At 40.7% G+C, this 24,074-nt stretch overlaps 1 protein-coding gene across 2 annotated transcripts in view; it reads left to right on the top strand.

The window, feature by feature from the left end:
* LOC124776906 overlaps nucleotides 1-24,074 on the top strand; it is a 213,864-nt gene that overhangs the window by 59,788 nt on the left and 130,002 nt on the right. For both annotated transcript variants that reach the window (XM_047252121.1, XM_047252112.1), the window contains exons 4-5: nucleotides 6,279-6,354; nucleotides 22,502-22,629. In XM_047252121.1, coding sequence (XP_047108077.1) covers nucleotides 6,279-6,354; nucleotides 22,502-22,629 — 204 coding nt within the window. The remainder of the gene's footprint in view (nucleotides 1-6,278; nucleotides 6,355-22,501; nucleotides 22,630-24,074) is intronic.

The following is a 24,074-nucleotide window of genomic DNA, read 5'->3' as shown; positions in this document are numbered from 1 at the left end:
GACTATTCTATTATCTTTTATTAATATTGTACCTCCTACAACCACTTCTTCCAGAAATAGAAGTAAAAATACAAACGCAACACCTGCACATGTGCCACCTAGTGTTTATTCGCGATAATTGCATCGGTATTTTATGAAGATAGCCATGAGCTTAGTTAATAAACTTAACTATAAATTAACATTTTAAAGAAAATTTTGAAGATGTAGGATGTATGTGTAGTACTTGGAAAGCCAGGAATAAGAACGATTTTAGCTGTATTATCATATGGCAATAATGGACAGTGGAGGAAGTTGTAGCACTATGGCACACGCAAGCGAATGATTTAACTCATTAGGTCTTTGTATAAGCTGTGAGTATAGTAAGCTAAATGTACTGGAATTTAGAGTAACAAGTTATTGGTTTTGTAATTTTTTAAACATAAAGGAAGAAGAATAGAATGGTTGGGTTTGTGTTTGAAATTTTTAATGGGAGTTAATCATGGGTAGTGATACCACTCTGTCGAGTGTTGACTGATGCATAGACTGGACACTGATATCATACTGACCGTTGATGATGACTTTCATGAATATACTTGCCTATTCCATTGCATTTCATAGGGGTTTGTTAGGTTCAGTTTTCAGGGTGTCTGTGATGGTGAAGCTGTGACAAGTGCATTCTGTAGGGAATGCCAAACAACTTATCCCTCGAGTGCCACAGTGAAGTACATTTGCGGTTGGAGTCCCTGGGGTGGGAGGTGGTGGAGCTGCTCAACGATGACTGAGTCTACAAATCGAAAGGTCTCTTGTCTTCTAATGCAGCCTCATTTATAATCCAATTCTCTGCATTTGTGTCTCTAAAACCTGGTGTCTAGTCAAGTTGGCCTTAACAAAGAGTGTCACTCGAGTGTGGTGCAACGACCCGCTTACTACATCATTCTTGGCTGTGCTGGCCTGTTCAATGCTGCTCTCAGCTGTCATCGCTTCGCAACTCACTTGTGCATCTGTTATTGTGCTCTACATGTCAACATAGTACGGCTGACTGCCAGCACTATTATCACAATACTCTGTGGCAGCGTCCATGCTACTTTCAGTCATTTACACAAAAGATTTAGTACTTTTACATAAAATACTGGATAGTACCACTTCATATTCAACATTATAGATCTAGATCTATTACAGGGGTAAGAGCCATGAGGTAAGGGGTTGGGAATAGGGGTTGTGTAGGGAAGGACTAATATATTGTGTAGGTTCGGTGGATGGAGGAAGTCCACTGTCGGAGGGGTGGGAAGGATAGTGGGCAGGACATTTCTCATTTCAGGGCATGATGAGTGGTAATTGAAACCCTGGCAGGGAATGTAATTCAGTTGCTCCAGTCCTCAGTGGTACTGAGTTAAGAGGGAAATGCTCCTCTGTGATCGGATGGTGGGACTTTGGGAGGTTGTCGGAGACTGGAAAGATAAGTCTCGCAAGATTTTTTTTTAACAAGGTTGGAATGATAATTATGGTCTATGAAGGCTTCAGTGAAACCCTCAGTATATTTTGAGAGGGAACACTCGTCACTGCAGATGCGATGACCATGGATGGTTAGGCTCTATGGAAGGAACTTCTTGGTATGGAATGGGTGGCAGCTGTCAAAAGGAGGTATTGCTGATGGTTAGTAGGTTTGATTTGGACAGATGTGCTGATGTAGCCATCTTTGAGGTTATGGTCAACACCTAGGAAGGTGGCTCCTTGGGTGAAGTAGGACGAGGTGAAGTAAATGGGGGAGAAGTTGTTGAGGTTCTGGAGGAATGTGGATAGGGTGTCCTCACCCTCGATCCACATCGCAAAGATGTTAACAGTGAATCTGAACCAGGTGAGGAGTTTAGGATTCTGGGTGTTTAGGAAGGATTCCTCCAGATGGCCCACGAATAGGTTGGCATAGGATGGTGCCATGTGGGTGCCACAGCTGTACCTCAGATTTTTTTTGTAGTTAATGCCTTCAAAGGAGAAGTACTTATGGGGGAGGATATAGTTGGACACAGCGACTAGGAAGGAGGTTGTTGGTTTGGAATCTGCCGGGCCATGGGAAATCCCTCAACACGCAAACTAACCTTACATCTGTGGAAAGAACCACAGTCCAATGTCTAAAAAGGGATCCCAACCTTATAATCCTACCTGCTTACAAAGGCTCTACCACTGTTGTTTTGAAGCACAAGGATTACCTGGCAGAAGGACTCCGTCAGCTGTCAGATAATTCCACCTACAAACCTTGCTACAGTGACCCCATTTCAGAAATCCAGCAGCATCTCCAGTCACTCCTCAATTCCTTAGGCCCATCCCAGAACCTCTCGCCAGAATCCATCTCTGTGCTCACCCCTACAACTCCCTGCACTGCTACCTTCTACATGCTTCCTAAAGTCCATAAACCTAACCACCCAGGACGCCCCATTGTGGCTGGTTACTGTGCCCCCACTGAGAGAATATCTGCTCTCATAGACCAACATCTTCAACCTATTCTGCGGAACCTACCCTCCTACATAAAATATACCAACCATTTCCTCCACTGGCTCTCCACGGTTCCTGTCCCTTTACCACACTGTGCCCTGCTCATGATTATTGATGCCACCTCACTTTACACTAACATCCCTAATGCCCATGGCCTTCCTGCTATAGAACACTACCTTTCCCAATGCCCAATGGATTCCAAATGAACAACCTCCTTCCTAGTCGCCATGGCCAACTATAACCTCACCCACAATTACTTCTCCTTTGAAGGCATTACAATCAAATCCAGGGTACAGCTCACATAGCACCATCCTTCCAACATATTCATGGGCCATCTAGAGGAATCCTTCCTAAACACCCAGAATCCTAAATCCCTGGTTCAGATTTGCAATCTGGATCAAGGGTGAGGACACCTTATCCACATTCCTCCAGAACCTCAACAACTTCTCCCCCATTTGCTTCACCTCATCCTACTCAAACCAACAAGCCACCTTCCTAGATATTGACCTCCACCTCAAAGATGGCTACATCAGTACCTCCGTCCTTATCAAACCTATTAACCACCAGCAGTACCTCCACTTCGACAGCTGACAACCATTCCGTACCAAGAAGTCCCTTCCATAGAGCCTAACCATCCGTTGTCATCGCATCTGCAGTAACAAGCAGTCCCTCTCAAAATATACTGAGTGTCTCACTGAAGCCTTCATAGACCGTAATTATCCTCCCAAACTTGTACAGAAACAAATCTCCTATACCTTATCTTTCCAGTCTCCCACCACCTCCCAAAGTCCCACCATCCGGCCACAGAGGAGCATTCTCATCTTAACTCAGTACCACTGGGGACCGGAGCAACTGAATTACATTCTCTGCCAGGGTTTCGATTACCTCTCGTCGTGCCCTAAAATGAGAAATGTCCTGCCCAATATCCTTCCCACCCATCTGACAGTGGAATTTCACCGTCGACCGAAACTACACAATATATTCGTCACAACCCCTACTCCCAAACCCTTACCTCATGGCTCTTACCCCTGTAATAGATCTAGATGCAATACCTATCACATACATCCTCCCACCACCACCACCACCACTACCACCACCAGTCCAGTCATAAACATCAACTATCCCAGGGCTACCTGTGAAACCAGTCATGTCATCTACAAGTTAAACTGTAACTACAGTGTTGCATTCTATGTGGGCATGACAACCAACAAGCTGTCTGTCCACATGAATGACCACCAACGAACTGTGGCCAAGAAACAAGTGGACCACCATGTTGCTGAGCCCACTGCCACACATGACATCCTCCATTTCAATGCCTGGTGAAACATTGTTGTGATGCCTCGTGTAAGGAGGAGAAATGCGTACCATCACATTTCCGACGGTCTTCAGCTGATGATATACACTACTGGCCATTAAAATTGCTACACCACGAAAATGACGTGCTACAGACACGAAATTTAACCGACAGGAAGAAGATGCTGTGATATGCAAATGATTAGCTTTTCAGAGCATTCACACAAGGTTGGCGCCGGTGGCGACACCTAAAACGTGCTGACATGAGGACAGTTTCCAACTGATTTCTCATACCAGACAGCAGCTGACTGGTGCTGCCTGGTGAAACGTTGTTGTGATGATGCCTCGTGTACGGAGGAGAAATGCGTACCATCACGTTTCCGACTTTGATAAAGGTCGGATTGTAGCCTATAGCGATTGCAGTTTATTGTATCGCGACATTGCTGCTCGCGTTGGTTGAGATCCAATGACTGTTAGCAGAATATGGAATCGGTGGGTTCAGGAGGGTAATACGGAATGCCGTGGTGGATCCCAATGGCCTAGTATCACTAGCAGTCGAGATGACAGGCATCTTATTCGCATGGCTGTAACAGATCGTGCAGCCACGTCTCGATCCCTGAGTCAACAGATGGGAATGTTTGCAAAACAACCATCTGCACGAACAGTTTGACGACATTTGCAGCAGCATGGACCATCAGCTCGGAGACCATGGCTGTGGTTACCCTTGACGCTGCATCACAGACAGGAGCGCCTTCTATGGTGTACTCAACGACGAAATTGGGTGCACGAATTGCAAAACGTCATTTTTTCAGATGAATCCAGGTTCTGTTTACAGCATCATGATCGTTGCATCCGTGTTTGGCGACATCGCGGTGAATGCACATTGGAAGCGTGTATTTGTCATTGCCATACTGGCGTATCACCCGGTGTGATGGTATGGGGTGCCATTGGTTGCATGTTTCGGTCACCTCTTGTTCGCATTGATGGCACTTTGAACAGTGGACGTTACATTTCAGATGTTACGACCCGTGTTTCTACCCTTCATTCGATCCCTGCGAAACCCTACATTTCAGCAGGAAATTTCACGACTGCATGTTGCAGGTCCTGTACGGGCCTTTCTGGATACAGAAAATGTTCGACTGCTGCCCTGGCCAGCACATTCTCCAGATCTCTCACCAATTGAAAACGTCTGGTCAGTGGTGGCCGAGCAACTGGCTCGTCACAATATGCCAGTCACTACTCTTGATGAACTGTGGTATTGTGTTGAAGCTGCATGGACAGCTGTACCTGTACACGCCATCCAAGCTCTGTTTGACTCAATGCATAGGCGTATCAAGGCCGTTATTACGGCGAGATGTAGTTGTTCTGGGTACTGATTTCTCAGGATCCATGCACCCAAATTGCGTGAAAATGTAATCACATGTCAGTTCTAGTATAATATATTTGTCCAATGAATACCCGTTTATCATCTGCAATTCTTTTTGGTGTAGCAATTTTAATGACCAGTAGTGTATATGAGAGGAAGTACCACTAAAGCTGTAACTTGAGAATGTCTTTTTTGTCTCACACAACTAGTTTGGCAGCACATTACTGCCATCTTGAGGTCCCACTGCTACCAAAAGTTTGTTAGATTTCCTTGGTGCATTTATTGTAGAGTCCTTGTTACTAGCACATGTGCGCTAGCTTCCATTAGGGAGTCTCCAGTTGACTCCATGTTGTCGCCAATGCAGTTTTGGCATTGAAAACAACACAGTGTCGAGTAGAGACTCGGTGTCGACTGATGATCTGAGTGATAAGATCTGTGAGACAACCTACTGCATTCCACTGCTGAGAGCACCGTAACTCTGCTGGAAGATCATTTGTTTTCTTTCTCTTTGTCTCCTTCAGAACAGCCTCAACTTTGGCTGTATTAATTTCCTTGACTGGTCCTTTAAGAGCTGATATTCTTCTTGAAATGCTACCATTTGATTCTTGATGCTCTGTTTCTGGCAGAGTACCCAGATCTTGGTGGGTTTATTCGAAGCTTACAGATGACGGTCAGTGTCATATTTTAACAGTTTCATGTGGAACAATTTTTGTGGAACAATCTAGGGGTAACAATATTTTATTTCCATATAACAATTCATGTGAACACAATTATTATGCCGCTGTGCAATAAATACAGTTGGCAACACACAATGACAGCAGCTGTATAGGGCTAGCTGAAGCTGGTTTCAGAGACAGCTTTAAAAGTAAAAGCAGTTGAAACACTTATGTGACAAGCACTAGAACCTAAAATACAGCAATCAATGCTCTTTTACATGTTGGTTTTTAAGATTAAAAAAAGAACTGATATGGGGGGGGGGGGGGGGGGGGGGGGGAGGAAACTATGCATTCCTGCCTGTTCAGCCCCTACTAAACTATTAGGTGTTTTTAATGATACACGTGTAACATTTTCCACATTGTTGCCAGATGTTTTGTTCTAAAGTATGTATGTATGTCCTGGAATCTTACAGTACCATTTGATAATATTGTTTCAGTTTGGGCGATGTAATAAAGAAGACATATTTTCAAAAACTGCTAAATTCCCTACAAAAGGAAGAAGATTGCCTAATGGTGAGTACTGTGAGTAGCAGTATTGACATTCAATGAATCGGCCTCCAATATCAGAAACATTCTCTCCAGTTATTTGGCAGTACTGGATCATGGCCATTTCCAGAGGACTTGACTAGTATCAATTTTGTGATAATAACAAATGGAAAATGATACAGTTGGAAAAAAGAGAATGATTGGCCAGTACTTTATTTCAGGAGATGACTTTCATTGTGCTGCCACTTAGTGAAGTAAATAATAACTCTAGGTTTGTAAATGTGCATTTTGTTCTTATGGGAGGAAAGATCAATTGGTTGGAGGAGGTTACAAAGGGTGAGAATGGCACTCAGATGCTATATTGCCAGGACCCACCTGTGATGAGAATAAAGGGAGACAAAGTTGGAGGAAAAGGTGTCAAGGCAGTACATTGATAAGCACTGCGCTAACCTCAGCTTAGAGGTAATAAATGGAACAGACTAGGAACAAGAAAGTAAAGAGAGATTAAAGATGACAACTGAAAAGTGGTAAGAATAGTGCAGTTAAGAAATAGGATGAGAGAGGAAATTAGAGAGAGAGAGATAGTTGGATAAAAAGTAGAGAGAGAGAGAGAGAGAGAGAGAGCAGCTTACAGTGTTCTGTGGTATCATTTCTATCCTCCCTTACAATTATCACTCACAGCATCTCCTCCCCACCCCCCACTCAAAAAACAAAAACAAAAACAAGCAAAAAAGAAGAAGAAATCATAGCCAACAAACCATCCCATCCTGGCATCCCCACTTTATCTCCCAGTGCTGGCACATCTCCGTCCCAAGCCCATCTATAGCCATTTTCATGCTAGACTATCTCACAGTCCTACCCCCTTTCAGGCCTAAATCTCTACCATCCAGAGACATCCATTGTATCAAAAGACCTGATCTTCTGTCACGACAAAATTAAATTACTCTGTTCTAATTAAATATTCCGTAACATTCACCCAAAGTGTCTATTACCAATATCACTGTACCACCTAGTCCCAAATCACAACCAGGAGTGTCAGCTTCAAACCCTGCATAGGAGACTTCTAATGATCATTGTCCTGTTCCCCAAAACAATAATCTCCAGGAGTCCTGTTCCTCAAAACAATAATCTCGAGGAACTCCTCACTTCCAGTACCATCTCCCTATCTTTATCACTGAAACCTAGAACATTATTCCATCTGAGCCCTGAGCTATCTGTAACCTAAAGAAGGACCACTGTATCATCGTCATCCCTCATTCCAAAGGCTCCACTACATTGGTATGAGACAGTGGGGTATATGTGGCATATTGGCATCTCTGGCTTTTGGCCATCTCAATGTACAAAACTGTTCTCTTCCTAATGACCCCAGTCCTTCCATCCAGACTGAGTTATGGAAAATCCTGTAAACCATAGCCACCTCGCAAGGTCTTGCAACTGCCTGCTTGGGATTCCTTAGTCCTTCTCACCTATGCACCCCTACCGTCTACATACCACATAAAATACACAGAAATAACCATCCTGGTTATGCCATTGTAGCTTCATTGTTTCAACTGAATGCATGACAGTACTGGTGGACCACTATCTTCAAACCATCTTTCTTATCCTCTTATAGAAAATCACAACCTGGAACATTTCAAATTCCTCCCTGCACTTCTACACGGCCAACTACATTTTCACTATTGGTGCAGCTTCACTCTTCACTAACAACCTACATGTATTCCCTTGGCCTCTCCTGAAATTTACCTGAATGTCTCCCAAAAACTTCATTTTTTGTCATAATATCCAATTTACTTGTAACTTGATTTTTACTCATTATCATTTCACCTTTGAGGTTGAGAGCTACAAACAAATCAGTGAAACAGCTATGGAAACCAGGATGACAGCATCCTTTGCCTGCCTTTCCATGGGCCACAATGCCCAGAAGCTGTATTCTCTGGTTTGTTACAAATTTGCTAATGATATCTTAGTGGTGTGAATTCGGTGGTGAGCAACAACTCCTGTACTTCCTGTTGGAACCATTCCCAGCTCAAATTCACCTGGTCCTTTTGCAAATTTAAATCTGCCAACCTCATTGTTTTCATCTGTCCAGTTCATTCACACCCAGATCTCAGACCACCAACCAATAAGAAACATCCACTTTGACAGCTGCTGCCCCCTCCCATGTCAAATGTTTCTTTTCGTACAGCCTAGATACTCACTGCTACTGTGTACTTCTCCGAAACAGTGGCATATCTTCCTGTACCATAAATGATGTTACGTATATCCACAAATTCTTCGTGGCTGAAATTAGGATATGCTGGAAAGTTGATAAAGAAATTATATCAATGGCTCTTCCCAGCTGGATCAAACCAATACTCACAGCACAGTTCTTGGCAGCAGGGTGAACAGCTTTGTATAAGGTGCAGAGCCGTTAATTGAAGTGCCAGTCTCCTATGTATAGGAACACAGTGGCCTTAGGTACATTATTTGATTGCCCAAGAGTGGAGGAATGACACAACCTGGAATTTAAATGAAACATTGTATGCTAATCAGATGACAAATTGAGGCTGGTCTTGTGGCTAACTTGGTACACATTCAAGGTTTACCAATTTTGTATCAACCAATGCATGCAGGGTGAAAAACACCCATACTGCTGCAGAACTAATAACTTAGACAACAGTACAATAAACAGTTGCATCAGTGATGCTTACCATATTTACTCGAATCTAAGCCGCACTTGAATCTAAGCTGCACCTGAAAAATGAGACTCGAAATCAAGTAAAAAAAGAATTTCCCGAATCTAAGCCGCACCTGAAATTTGAGACTTGAAATTCAAGGGGAGAGAAACGTTTCGTGCCGCACCTCCAAATCGAAACAAAGTTGGTCCATTGTAATATTAGACACAATTTAGGTCAAATGAATGACGATACAGCTACAGTAGTTTGGTTCGAGTCATAAGCTTAGCAGTTAAGCTTTACCAGGTAGCCATTGCTATGCGTCAGGCGCTCCGTCCGTATTTATACGGGTACCCTTCCTTTTTCACGTGCTTCGTCTGGTTTGAATTGATTGCTTATTTTTCTTTGATGTGATAAGTGCCGTTCTCTTTGTTATAGGTGTTTACGTCACTCTAAGCTGAAAATGCATTATTGTACTCTGTCATGCATTGTTTGTCGCATTCTGATAATGAGTGTGTACAGCCTGTCACCGCTCGCAGCATGGCTTGCTTTAGTGCGCGCTACCGCCACTTACAATAAAAAAAAGAGAGGAATTGTCTCATTAGTGAAACAATGACAAGACAAAATTTTGAAAAACACAACCCTCAGTCGTGAACACAATTAGTAAATAATAATAATAATAATAATAATAATAATAATAATAATAATAATAATAATAATAATTTAAAAAAATTGTGTTTGCGACTGAGGGCTGTGTTTTTCAAAATTTTGTTTTATACAACAGTCGCTGATTGGCAGCCATATTAAAAACCTTAACAATGACAAGTCTCTGCTATTTGTTGTTATTTACACTGCTGCTTTCTTTGATAATGATCAACAAGAACCAAATAATAGACTGCATATGATAGAAGATGTTCTGAACGAGAGTTTAGTGAAAATTTTTCTCCGTTTGAAAATCTTTGCAGACGCCTCTTTAGTACATTACAGTCTGCACAGAAATTAATAGTCATCTTAGATTTAAAAATCTAGTCAATTGCCATGCTTCATTTCTGACTGTATCACTATTAGGCATAAGAATAATACGAATATAAACATGACATGATATGTATATTCTTCCACATTTGCTGTTGTCTCACTCTAGTTTCGTAGTTTATTAGCAGGCAGGATTTAAATGAGATAGTAGCAAACACGAAAGAATACATGGCAAAATGTTTATATTCATATTATTCTTATGGTGAAGAGAATACTGCATGTGATTCACAGTTCATAAAAGTTCCTATTAACAACCATCTCTTCTCACAGATAGGAAAAAATTCAGAATGTAGAGTTGGCCATATTGACAAAAATCCCAAACAGTCTTGCCAGTCGGATTTTCACAGTACATTGAAATGCTGCTACATTCGAAGATGAACAATACGGAATTTGTATTTACTTCGTTGGATAATGTGTGAAAATGCACTGGTCAAAACTCGGGGCGGAGAAAAATCTCGCCTTCCACCTTTTTTTTTAATTTATTTACTGATGCAGAGGTTTTGGCACCAGTATTTATCTTTGTGTCTGCAAAGCATGCCTGTGTAGCGCTACATATATTTGATGGCGGAAGTTAGTTGTGGCGGTACCTACCAACATTTTTCAGAACTTCCGCTTACTTTGCACTCGATTCTAAGCCGCAGGTGGTTTTTTGGATTACAAAAACCGGAAAAAAAGTGCGCCTTAGATACGAGTAAATACGGTATCCTCACCTCTACAAACTGTTCATCAGTATTCAATAAGCACATTGTTGTTGTAGTCGAAACAAGGCCCCGGGAGTAGACAACATTCCATTAGAACTACTGATGGCCTTGGGAGAGCCAGTCATGACAAAACTCTACCATCTGGTGAGCAAGATGTATGAGACAGGTGAAATACCCACAGACTTCAAGAAGAATATAATAATTCCAATCCCAAAGAAAGCAGTTGTTGACAGATGTGAAAGTTACCGAACTATCAGTTTAATAAGTCACAGCTGCAAAGTACTAACGCGAATTCTTTACAGACGAATGGAAAAACTGGTAGAAGCGGACCTCGGGGAAGATCAGTTTGGATTCCGTAGAAATGTTGGAACACGTGAGGCAATACTAACCTTACGACTTACCTTAGAAGAAAGATTAAGAAAAGGCAAACCTACGTTTCTAGCATTTGTAGACTTAGAGAAAGCTTTTGACAACGTTAACTGGAATACTCTCTTTCAAATTCTGAAGGTGGCAGGGGTAAAATACAGGGAGCGAAAGGCTATTTACAATTTGTACAGAAACCAGATGGCAGTTATAAGAGTCGAGGGGCATGAAAGGGAAGCAGTGATTGGAAAAGGAGTGAGACAGGGTTGTAGCCTCTCCCCGATGTTATTCAATCTGTATATTGAGCAAGCAGTAAAGGAAACAAAAGAAAAATTCGGAGTAGGTATTAAAATTCATGGAGAAGAAGTAAAAACTTTGAGGTTCGCCGATGACATTGTAATTCTGTCAGAGACAGCAAAGGACTTGGAAGAGCAGTTGAACGGAATGGACAGTGTCTTGAAAGGAGGATGTAAGATGAACATCAACAAAAGCAAAACGAGGATAATGGAATGTAGTCAAATTAAAATCGGGTGATGCTGAGGGGATTAGATTAGGAAATGAGACACTTAAAGTAGTAAAGGAGTTTTGCTATTTAGGGAGTAAAATAACTGATGATGGTCGAAGTAGAGAGGATATAAAATGTAGACTGGCAATGGCAAGGAAATCGTTTCTGAAGAAGAGAAATTTGTTAACATCGAGTATAGATTTAAGTGTCAGGAAGTCGTTTTTGAAAGTATTTGTATGGAGTGTAGCCATGTATGGAAGTGAAACATGGACGATAACCAGTTTGGACAATAAGAGAATAGAAGCTTTCAAAATGTGGTGCTACAGAAGAATGCTGAAGATAAGGTGGGTAGATCACGTAACTAATGAGGAGGTTCTGAATAGGATTGGGGAGAAGAGAAGTTTGTGGCACAGCGTGACTAGAAGAAGGGATCGGTTGGTAGGACATGTTTTGAGGCATCAAGGGATCACAAATTTAGCATTGGAGGGCAGCGTGGAGGGTGAAAATCGTAGAGGGAGACCAAGAGATCAATACACTAAGCAGATTCAGAAGGATGTAGGTTGCAGTAGGTACTGGGAGATGAAGAAGCTTGCACAGGATAGAGTAGCATGGAGAGCTGCATCAAACCAGTCTCAGGACTGAAGACCACCACAACAACATGGTTGTTGTATATGATATCAGGTTCAAGAACGTGCTTCAGATTCCATTGTTGCATATCAGATGTATCTGCTTCAACACCAAATCCTTCGACAACTGTAGCCAATAACCACCACCATTGTTTTCACTTAATGAAAGTGCTCCACAGATATTGTCCACAAACATATCTCCATGGCAGTCTCCTCCTTGACTCCTCGAGCAGTGTATCACCTACTTCTGGAGGGGAGGGGGGGAGGTGGGGGGGGGGGAGATTACCAGTAGCAACCCCAAACATCACTCATTACCCGTGTAAACCTCAAACAACCTCTATTATATGACTCTCGCAAAGTTACGCCTTTCTCATGTCAAACCCTGAGATGGGGTCATCCGTCACAGATATCTTTCATGCACCATTCACACTCACCTTCTGTCGCCCCCACAACAGCCTTACAAACTATGTGGCATTTCCAGCAATTATCACTACCCCAACAATTATTCCTTATGCAAAACCTGTGGCATGTTGCCATCCCCTATCACTTACCCATTTGCTGAGCATGTTCCACACTATGACTTGAGAGACCACAGTGCCAGCTACTTTGTATTGGCTATCTGAGTCCTCACACCCAGTAGTAATTTCTCTGGACTCTGGAGACGGAGGAAATTCCTCTATGACACATCGTCTCATCCTGCCACCCTCTTGGCTTAACATTTGTTAACAATCCCCCATTTTTTCCAGTGGCAGAATTTCATTATTTATTCAATTACTTTTATATTTCCATCCCCCCCCCCCCCCCCCCCCCGTTCTCCTCTCACTCTCTCTAATGACTACTTCTTCTAATTTCTCCATTTCATCATATTTTTAAATGCATTATTAATTAAACTTTATATTTCACTTCCAGTTTAACTCATCTTTATTCTCTAACCCTTATGTCATGTCAGAATGGAATCTGACACAGTGCTTACCACTGTATTCTTTATTTACCGTAGACACAAGACTCCTTAAAAAATCAAACTACCATGTGTAAAAACAGCTTCAAATGAGGTAACGTGTGTGTTAAATATTTGATGTAAGCATGAAAGTGAGAAAAAAATTTTTTAAAGGTTTGAATTTTGCTTAAAATTTAATGTAAGTTGCTATGTGCTCTCATTATGAAACACTGGATGAATATAGTAAGGGTAATTTGTGCTTTTTTCAAGCAAAAGCTAGTTTTTAATGTGCCTCAGAGTTTGTGATGTCATATTTCCTGAGCTATGTGACATGTTGTTGTTGTTGTTGTTGTTGTTGTTGTCGTCGTCGTCATGGTCCTCAGTCTGAAGACTGGTATGATGCAGCTCTCTGTGCTTATATATGCTGTGTAAGCCTCTTCAGCTCCAAATAACCACTGCAACCTACAATTCTTCTCAGTCTACTTGCTGTATTCATCTCTTGGTCTCCCTTTTGGTTTTTACCCCTCACACTTCCCTCCAGTACTAAATTGATGATCCCTAGATGCCTCAGAATGTGTCCTACCAACTGATCCCTCCTTCTACTCAGGTTGCGCCACAAATTTCTTTTCTCCCCAATTCTGTTTAGTAACTTCTCAATAGTTACATGATCAACCTGTCCTAATCTTCAGTGTCCTCCTGCAGCACCACATTTCAAAAGCGTCTATTCTTTTCTTATCTAAACTGTTTTATTGTCCATGTTTTACTTCCATGCATGGCTACACTCCATACAAATACTTTCAGAAAAGACATTTTAAATCTATATCTCAATGCTAACAAATTTCTCTTCTTCAGAAACGCATTTCGTGCCCTTTGCCAGTCTACATTTTATATCCTCTCTACTTCGACCATCATCATTATTTTGCTGCCCTCATCCACTACCTTAAGTGTCTGATTCCCTCAGCATCATATGAATTAATTTGACTTCATTCCAATATCCTTGTGTAGCTTTTGTTGCTGTTCATGTTATATCCTCCTCTCAAGACATTGTCCATTCCATTCAACTGCTCTTCCAAGTCATTTGCTGTCTGTGACAGAATTAGTGTCATCGGCAAAACCTCAGACTTTTTATTTCTTCTCCCTGGACTTTAATTCCTATTCCAAATTCTTCTTTGCATTTCCTTTATTGCTTGCTCTGTGTACGGATTGAATAACATGGGCGATAGTCTACAACCTTGTCTCAATCCCCTCTGCACCACTGCTTCCCTTCATACCCCTCGACTGTTATAACTGCCGTCTATTTTCTGTACAGATTGTAAATAGCCTTTTGCTCCCTGTATTTTACCCTTGCTACCGTTAGAATTTGAAAGAGGGCATACCAGTCAACAGTGTCAAATACTTTCTGTAAGTCTACAAGTACAATAAACTTAGGTTTGTTTTTCCTTAATCGGTCTACAAGAAGTCGTAGGGTCAGTATTGCTTCATGTGTTCCTACATTTCTCTGGAATCCAAACTGATCTTCCCCAAGGTCAGCTTCTACCAGCTTTCTTCTTTAAAGAATTCATGGTAATATTTTGGAACCATGACTTATTAATTAAACTGTTTTGGTAATAACCACATTTGTCAGCACCTGCCTTTCTTTGGAATTAATTATATTATATTTGGAATTATTATATTCGTCTTGACATCTAAAGGTATATCACCTGTCTCATACAATCTTGCTCACCAGACAAAAGAGTTTTGCATAGCTGACTTTCTAGTTCTGACAGAATGTTGTCTACTTCTCGGGCCTTATTTCGACAGGCCATCAAATCATCAAAAAGTCATTTGGACTTGACAAGTCCATACTGAACTAGGAAAATGAACCCCAAGTGAATGCCTCTGAAAGTAAACCCCTTCATCATTCTTACAAAAGCTGACACGTTTTAAAATTCAGATCACATTTAATAGCTAGTTTCATATTTAAGTGGGCTTATAACTCAGTTGAAATGTGTAATAGAACTAATTGCAGGTGAGATCAACTGGCTAATCATTAGCAAGAATATACTCAACTTAACACACTGAAAAACAATAGGCACAAATTATTATAAATCACTGAGCACTGTGACACAACATTGAATGGCAGCACGATGTGTTCACACAGTGCAGTTAACCCTTTAAATGACGAAATATCTTATCCAGCGTAACAGTTAAATAAATGTCAGTATATAATCTTTGGAAATAATAATCAATAAAAATGCCCAAGTTGTTATGTATTTCTAAATCCACCGTGAGTTATGGGATGGTAACTATTCGCACCAATGAATGAGGAGCACAAAATCTGAAAAAATTCGAAAAATCCTCAGAAAATAAGCAATGTGAACTTCTGTAAGTAAACGTATTCCCTCTGGAGAAAGACATTTTCCAAAGGACTGGGATTCAGAACCAACTTTATACCATGCATAAAAATTCCCATTTGCAGCCACTTCAGTATCACACTCAGTTTTACGACTTTCATGAATTACTTCTTCAAGCACAGGCAAACAGTCCACACTATTTGCTGTATCTGTACTAGACGTTTCACTCACTGGTCCACTTCAGACTGCATTATGCAGGCTACCTCCATCTGCATCAGAGTCGCCTTCAAATTCTGAATCTTCTTCATGGCCTTCTGTAACTTCTTGCCAGTGTCTTATTACACATTAGGTTAGAACTTCATGTGCAATGGAACTTTGCCACCTCCAGGAAGTCATTCTTGTAGATTTAAAAGAATATTCACAAATGTCAGTATGATCTCTCTAACCATAAAAACAAACCAAAGATGAGTAAGTAATATGCTTATCATATTCAACAGTGTGCAAAAATTATTTTAGTTGTGTTTCATACTTTTAGCAATCATCCTAAATGTGCACTATCATCATCATCATCATCATCATCATCATCATCATTATCTGCGCAACAGCCCTATGTGATCCTTGGCATTCTATAGAAGATTATCCCATTCTTTCCTGTTCAGTGCCAGACTCCTCCAATTCTGAATTCCAATTTTCCCCATGTCCTCTCTGACACATTCCTCCCATCTTCTATGTTCATCCAGCTCTCCTGGTTCCTTCAAGCAATGCGATGAATATATTTGTAATCATTCTATTGTTTGTTCTCAGTATTTGTCCTGCCCATTTCAGTGTTTTAATATAGCTGACAATGTCTGGTTCATTATATAAATTACATAATTCATAGTTGAATCTTCTCCTCCAGACACCATTTTCTTTCTCTGACCCAAGAACTAGTCCCAAGATATTTCTTTCAAATACGCCCAGTTGTTTTTCATCAAATTTTGTTAATGTCCATGTTTCAGCACCATATGTTAGTGCTGGCCTTAGTAAAACTTTATCCATCATAGCTTTAGTTTTCCTGAACAGCAACTTAGAATTCAGGTGTTTTCTGAGGCCATGGTGGCAGTTGTTGGTGGACAATATTCATTTTTGAATTCAGAGCTAGCATTGTTCTTACAGTTTATTTCTGATCCAAAGTGAGTGAAACTACTCATGGTATGAAATTTATGTGTACTATTTTCTACAAATGGGGCCTCATTTGGATAATCTCCCTTAGTTACGGGTATATACTTAGTTTCCCCTTCATTTACCCCTAGATTCACCTTTCTAGCAGCTCTTTCAAGACACATAAGGGCTTATTTCATTTATTAGAGCCATTCCTGGAGCCTTATTATTCTTCAGCTTCTTGATGACTGCCTCCACTTTCACTTCCTCAGCAGACAGTACTGGTTCGTCTATTTCTGAGTTCCTTGTATTTACAGAGGGTAAGATTCCTTGGTTCTCTGCTGTACCATCATTCGACAGTTCCCTCAAGGTGTTGAGCCCATCTTCTACATATTGGTCCATCACTACTCAAAAATGAGCCATCTGTATTTCTACACAAATTCATCCTTGGCTGGAAATCCTTTCGGCTATTATTTAGCTTCTGGTAAAAAGCTCTTACTTCATTCATCCCTTTCAGATGTTCCATTTCTTCCTGATCTTTCCTTTCATGCTCCCTTTTTTTGGGCAGCCTCTTTTCTCCTCATCTTGCAATTCTATATTACCTTCTGTGGTTTACCTGATGCATTCGCTTGTAATTTTTTTTTTTTAATGTTGTTACTTGTGTACACTCTTTAATGAAACCACCGATTGTGTATGGCATGATTTAGTCTTGTCTTTTAAGCTCTACCATATTTCTTCGACACTCTCACTCTTTGCAATGTGTGCAAGATCTTCCTGGAGAAGGTCAGAGAACTTTCGAGCAGTCTCAGACTCCTTGAGCTTATCAGTAGGGATTTTTTTCCCATGAGACCCATGCATCTGCCTTGTATCAGATGTTTGACTTCTGATTGTTGTTATTACAACAAACTTCTCAGTGCAATGTAGTCTCAAATAGTGTTTAAATAACTTGTCATCTATGTAAGTACCATGCAATATGTTAGCACACAGCACTGAGGAGCTGATTTTAATGAGTATGAGTCAAATAATAAGACTGAGTTTCAAGTGAGCATCATCAGTATTGAGTTACAAGTGGTTCTATTTTAAAAACACTCTAAGGCATGCTTGAATCTGCTGAAGACAATGCCGATATCATGAAATTGCACCTGTGGCATCTCCGGTCCTGTGATTACAAGGAAGCATTTGCTCATTTAAACTCCCTAGATGTATTGAACATCCTGGAGAACAGGTCTCATATGCCAATTGCCATCCTTTGCCCAGAAAAGTGCACATATCTCTCTCTTTGACGATTACTTGGAGCTGTGTCATTCTTGTCCTTCCTTGGTCAAGCTTCTCCTTACCTTGAATGGCACGTGTGTTTTCTGTTTGAAATTTCATCCTTCTTTTTCTGAAGGCACCACCTGTTTCTAAACATCTTTTATTAACAGACCTGTTAATGCTGTTACCCCAATGAATGGCAGATGGCACTACAGGCTAGTTGTGGCAGGTAGGAAAGTTATCACCTTTAAAAACCCACAGTGTCCTGCAGCCTGATGCCTGGTTTGGCAACCGTCGGGCTGAGAGCTGTTGTTGCACACATAAGTTGTGTCTGCAACACAAATTTTGGTAATGGGATGTTATACACTGCCAGAGTGCTTTAGAGGACTTGTCACATTTTCAGTAGGTTGCACAACAATCAATAAGGCTGTCTTCTTAACATAATTAATGACTTCGTATATTTATCCGTTTGCACACCATTTTGTTTCCAGCTTGTTGACACCGGTATTTATGTCACTCAACTTGTTTCCAGTGGACTAGGTGTTTCAGTTTGGAAGTTACCACGTTTATAAAATTGTGGCATGTGTAAAAATGTCTTCCCCATGCTCATGATAATCATTCAATTTGACAACCAGCAGTATCTGTGTTTTTGTTGTTGTGGTCTGCAGTCCTAAGAAGGGTTTGATGCAGCTTTCCATGCTTGTCTATCCTGACTTTGCCTCTTCATCTCAGCGTAACTACTGTGCTCAACATCCATTTAAAGCTGCATGCTGTAGTTTAGTCTTGCTCTCCCTCTACAATTTTTTTATCCTCCACCTCCACACTTCCCCACATCCTCTAATTGATTATTCCTTGATGTCTCAGGATGTTGTTGTTGTTGTTGTTGTTGTTGTTGTTGTTGTGGTCTTCAGTCCTGAGACTGGTTTGATGCAGCTCTCCATGCTACTCTATCCTGTGCAAGCTTTTTCATCTCCCAGTACCTACTGCAGCCTACATCCTTCTGAATCTGCTTAGTGTATTCATCTCTTGGTCTCCCTCTACGATTTTTACCCTCCACGCTGCCCTCCAATACTAAATTGGTGATTCCTCAATGTCTCAGAACACGTCCTACCAACCGATCCCTTCTTCTAGTCAAGTTGTGCCACAAGCTCCTCTTCTCCCCAATTCTATTCAATACCTCCTCATTAGTTATGTGATCTACCCATCTAATCTTCAGCATTCTTCTATAGCACCACATTTCGAAAGCTTCAATTCTCTTCTTGTCCAAACTATTTATCGTCCACGTTTCACTTCCATACATGGCTACACTCCATACAAATACTTTCAGAAACGACTTCCTGACATTTAAATCAATACTTGATGTTAACAAATTTTTCTTCTTCAGAAACTCTTTCCTTGCCATTGCCAGTCTACATTTTATATCCTCTCTACTTCGACCATCGTCGGTTATTTTGCTCTCCAAATAGCAAAACTCCTTTACTACTTTAAGTGTCTCATTTCCTAATCTAATACTCTCAGCATCTCCGGACTTAATTCGACTACATTCCATTATCCTCGTTTTGCTTTTGTTGATGTTCATCTTATACCCTCCTTTCAAGACACTGTCCATTCCGTTCAGCTGCTCTTCCAAGTCCTTTGCTGTCTCTGACAGAATTACAGTGTCATCGGCGAACCTCAAAGTTTTTATTTCTTCTCCATAGATTTTAATACCTACTCCGAACTTTTCTTTTGTTTCCTTTATTGCTTGCTCAATATACAGATTGAATAACATCGAGGATAGGCTACAACCCTGTCTCACTCCCTTCCCAACCACTGCTTCCCTTTCATACCCCTCGACTCTTATAACTGCCATCTGGTTTCTGTACAAATTGTAAATAGCCTTTCGCTCCCTGTATTTTACCCCTGCCACCTTCAGAATTTGAAAGAGAGTATTCCAATCAACATTGTCAAAAGCTTTCTCTAAGTCTACAAATGCTAGAAATGTAGGTTTGGCTTTCCTTAATGATTCTTCTAATATAAGTCGTAGGGTCAGTATTGCCTCACGTGTTCCAACATTTCTACGGGATCCAAACTGATCTTCCCCGAGGTCGGCTTCTATCAGTTTTTCCATTCGTCTGTAAAGAATTCGCGTTAGTATTTTGTAGCTGTGACTTATTAAACTGATAGTTCGGTAGTTTTCACATCTGTCAACACCTGCTTTCTTTGGGATTGGAGTTATTATATTCTTCTTGAAGTCTGAGGGTATTTCGCCTGTCTGATACATCTTGCTCACCAGATGGTAAAGTTTTGTCAGGACTGGCTCTCCCAAGGCTGTCAGTAGTTCTAATGGAATGTTGTCTACTCCTGGGGCCTTGTTTCGACTCAGGTCTTTAAGTGCTCTGTCAAACTCTTTACGCAGTATCGTATCTCCCATTTCATCTTCATCTACATCCTCTTCCATTTGCATAATATTGTCCTCAAGTACATCGCCCCTGTATAGACCCTCTATATACTCCTTCCGCCTTTCTGCTTTCCCTTCTTTGCTTAGAACTGGGTTTCCATCTGAGCTCTTGATATTCATGCAAGTGGTTCTCCTTTCTCTAAAGGTCTCTTTAATTTTCCTGTAAGCAGTATCTATCTTACCCCTAGTGAGATAAGCCTCTACATCCTTACATTTGTCCTCTAGCCATCCCTGCTTAGCCATTTTCCACTTCCTGTCGATCTCATTTTTGAGACGTTTGTATTCCTTTTTGTCTGCTTCATTTACTGCATTTTTATATTTTCTCCTTTCATCAATTAAATTCAATATTTCTTCTGTTATCCAAGGGTTTCTACTAGCCCTCGTCTTTTTACCAACTTGATCCTCTGCTGCCCTCACTACTTCATCCCTCAAAGCTACCCATTCTTCTTCTACTGTATTTCTTTCCCCCGTTACTGTCAATTGTTCCCTTATGCTCGCCCTGAAACTCTGTACAACCTGTGGTTCTTTCAGTTTATCCAGGTCCCATCTCCTTAAATTCCCACCTTTTTCCAGTTTCTTCAGTTTTAATCTACAGTTCATAACCAATAGATTGTGGTCAGAGTCCACATCTGCCCCTGGAAATGTCTTACAATTTAAAACCTGGTTCCTAAATCTCTGTCTTACTATTATATAATCTATCTGATACCTTTTAGTATCTCCAGGGCTTCTTCCACGTATACAACCTTCTTTCATGATTCTTGAACAAGTGTTAGATATGATTAAGTTATGCTCTGTGCAAAATTCTACCAGGCGGCTTCCTCTTTCATTTCTTAGCCCCAATCCATATTCACCTACTATGTTTCCTTCTCTCCCTTTTCCTACTGACGAATTCCAGTCACCCATGACTATTAAATTTTCGTCTCCCTTCACTACCTGAATAATTTCTGTTATCCCATCATACATACATCAATTTCTTCGTCATCTGCAGTGCTAGTTGGAATACAAACTTGTACTACTGTAGTAGGCATGGGCTTCATATCTATCTTGGCCACAATAATGCGTTCACTGTGCTGTTTGTAGTAGCTTACACGTACTCCTATTTTTTTATTCGTTATTAAAGCTACACCTGCATTACCCTTATTTGATTTTGTATTTATAACCCTGTATTCACCTGACCAAAAGTCTTGTTCCTCCTTCCACCAGAACTTCACTAATTCCCACTATATCTAACTTTAACCTATCCATTTCCCTTTTTAAATTTTCTAACCTACCTGCCTGATTAAGGGATCTGACACTCCACACTCCGATCCGTAGAACGCCAGTTTTCTTTCTCGAAATATAAAACTGATAACGACATCCTCTTGAGTATTCCCCGCCCGGAGATCCGAATGGGGGACTATTTTACCTCCGGAATATTTTACCCAAGAGGACGCCATCATCATTTAATCATACAGTAGAGCTGCATGCCCTCGGGAAAAATTACGGCTGTAGTTTCCCCTTGCTTTCAGCCGTTCGCGGTACCAGAACAGCAAGGCCATTTTGGTTAGTGTTACAAGGCCAGATCAGTCAATCATCCAGACTGTTGCCCCTGCAACTACTGAAAAGGCTGCTGCCCCTCTTCAGGAACCACATGTTTGTCTGGCTTCTCAACAGATACCCCTCCGTTGTGGTTGCACCTACGGTACGGCTATCTGTATTGTTGAGGCACGCAAGCCTCCCCACCAACGGCAAGGCCCATGGTTCATTGGGGGGGGGGGGGGGGGGATGATATGCCTTATCAAATGATCCCTTCTTTCTGTCAAGCTGTACCACAAATTTCTTTTCTCCCCAATTTGATTCAGCACTCCCTCGTGAGTGATCTACCCATGTAATCTTCAGCATAATGATGTTCTTGTCTGGCTGGTTATTGCCCATCTTTCACTTCCATACAAGCCTACTCTCCAGACAAATATCTTCAGAAAAGACTTCCCAATACTTAAATTTAAATTAGATATTAACAAATTTCTCTTTTTCAGAAATGCTTTATTTGTGTGTACATCTGTTCATTAGACAATACAGTAACCAACTAATTCCACAGACAATTTTGCATTGCTCAAACACAATTTTAAATTTCATTACATTGCATAGTATGTAAATATTTATTCAAATTTTATTTTCTTAAAACATAAGGTAATTTGTTTCAATTCCAGAAAGCCTCAAGATGATTGAAAAAATTAAAAAATGGATTGGATGTGGCCTGGTTGCAGCAGTATCCAAAGAACTAACTCTGAATGAAGCTAGTTTGAAAAGTATTTGTCGTTGCAATTTGGTGTGCAAGGTATATCTCAGCAATAATGTGCATTAGGAATATTGAAGCAAACAGTGGGATAAATAAAGATCTACATGAACATAGTTACCCTGCAATTTACACTAAGTGTTTGGTAATGGGTGCAAGACAACATTTTTCATAATATATGCTTTATTCCATTTTAGAATAGTATGTGGGAAAAATGAAAGAAGTTTGTCATTTTGATGAGAAAGTTGCCTGAAATTTTATGGAAAGACTTCACTGGAATAAAACATATATTTGTTTTAATGATTGGCATTTCCAAAATGCTTATTATATCAATGAATCTCTCTCCTCTAGTTCATGGTAACAAAGCAAATTGCCTGTCTTTTAATTTTTTCCATATCCCATGTGATGAGGATCCCATACTGTACAGCTATACTCTATAAGAGGACAAGCAAACATAGTGTAAGCAGCAGGTATAAGAAACTATAAACAGTAATCTGATACAGTGAAAGCTAACATCTCTCATGTACCAGTGAGGCACTGATTACAAGTTATCACATCTGCTCGTGAATACATTGCAAACCATCTAGTAGGTATGAACCAAAGTAAACTGATATAATTCTTGCACTGTCTCCCAAGAATTCATATAGCCCAGCCTCTGATGAAGTGGGATAAGCTTGTGACAGGAATGGAATAGGAAGTGTTGGGTGGGTGGGTGGGTGGATTCAGGAGGTCTTGCACCTGGGTCTTCCTCTGGAATATGGGCTCTCTGTGGCAAGGGCTTGGGATTTGGAGCAGATTGTGTGTAGCATCTGGATGGACTAGGATGTTGTGGAGGTAGAGTGGACTACGGAACACTACTTTAGACGAGAAGATTCTCAGGTACAATCTCCCTCATTTCAGGGCATGAAGTGCTGGCGAAGGATGTGGTTGAGTTGTTCCGGTCCATGTTGTTATTGGGTGATGATGGGGCACTAGCTGATTCTTGGGAGTGGTGGGAGGATTGAGGATGTGCAGAGAAATCCAGGGTGTAAAGGAGTGGGGTGTTGGAGAGTCAGTGAAGGAGAGTTTCGAATACGTAACTTATTTTGAACCAAATCAGCATTTGTGATTCACTGCTCTACCAAATAATACATCACCCCTATATGTCATTGTATACCAGCACAAATAAACGTGCGTTTTTGAGTATTTATGGAAGCTACCATTGTCCTTTGCATAATCGAGACGTAATTTTAAGTTAATCAGCATTTGTGATCTAAGTGCTGCAGCAGATATTCTAACAAACATATTGTGTTACATCTAGTTTACCCTTAAAGAGGAGTAGCCTCATATATTATCTGCATTGATAATAAATTAACTATGATTTTGTGTTTGTTAACAACTGTAATTAATCTCAAAACGTTTTAGGAAACTAGTAATTTTTATCACAGAGTTTCTGTGTTCCATTAATAGAAATTTTGTTTTGTGTTTTTACTTCAATTCTTTTGGGA

Source organism: Schistocerca piceifrons, chromosome 1 (genome assembly GCF_021461385.2).
Source record: "Schistocerca piceifrons isolate TAMUIC-IGC-003096 chromosome 1, iqSchPice1.1, whole genome shotgun sequence".
In the NCBI taxonomy this organism is placed as follows: domain Eukaryota; kingdom Metazoa; phylum Arthropoda; class Insecta; order Orthoptera; family Acrididae; genus Schistocerca; species Schistocerca piceifrons.
Note: the sequence above shows the minus strand (reverse complement) of the source record. Positions and strands in the feature narration are given on the sequence as shown.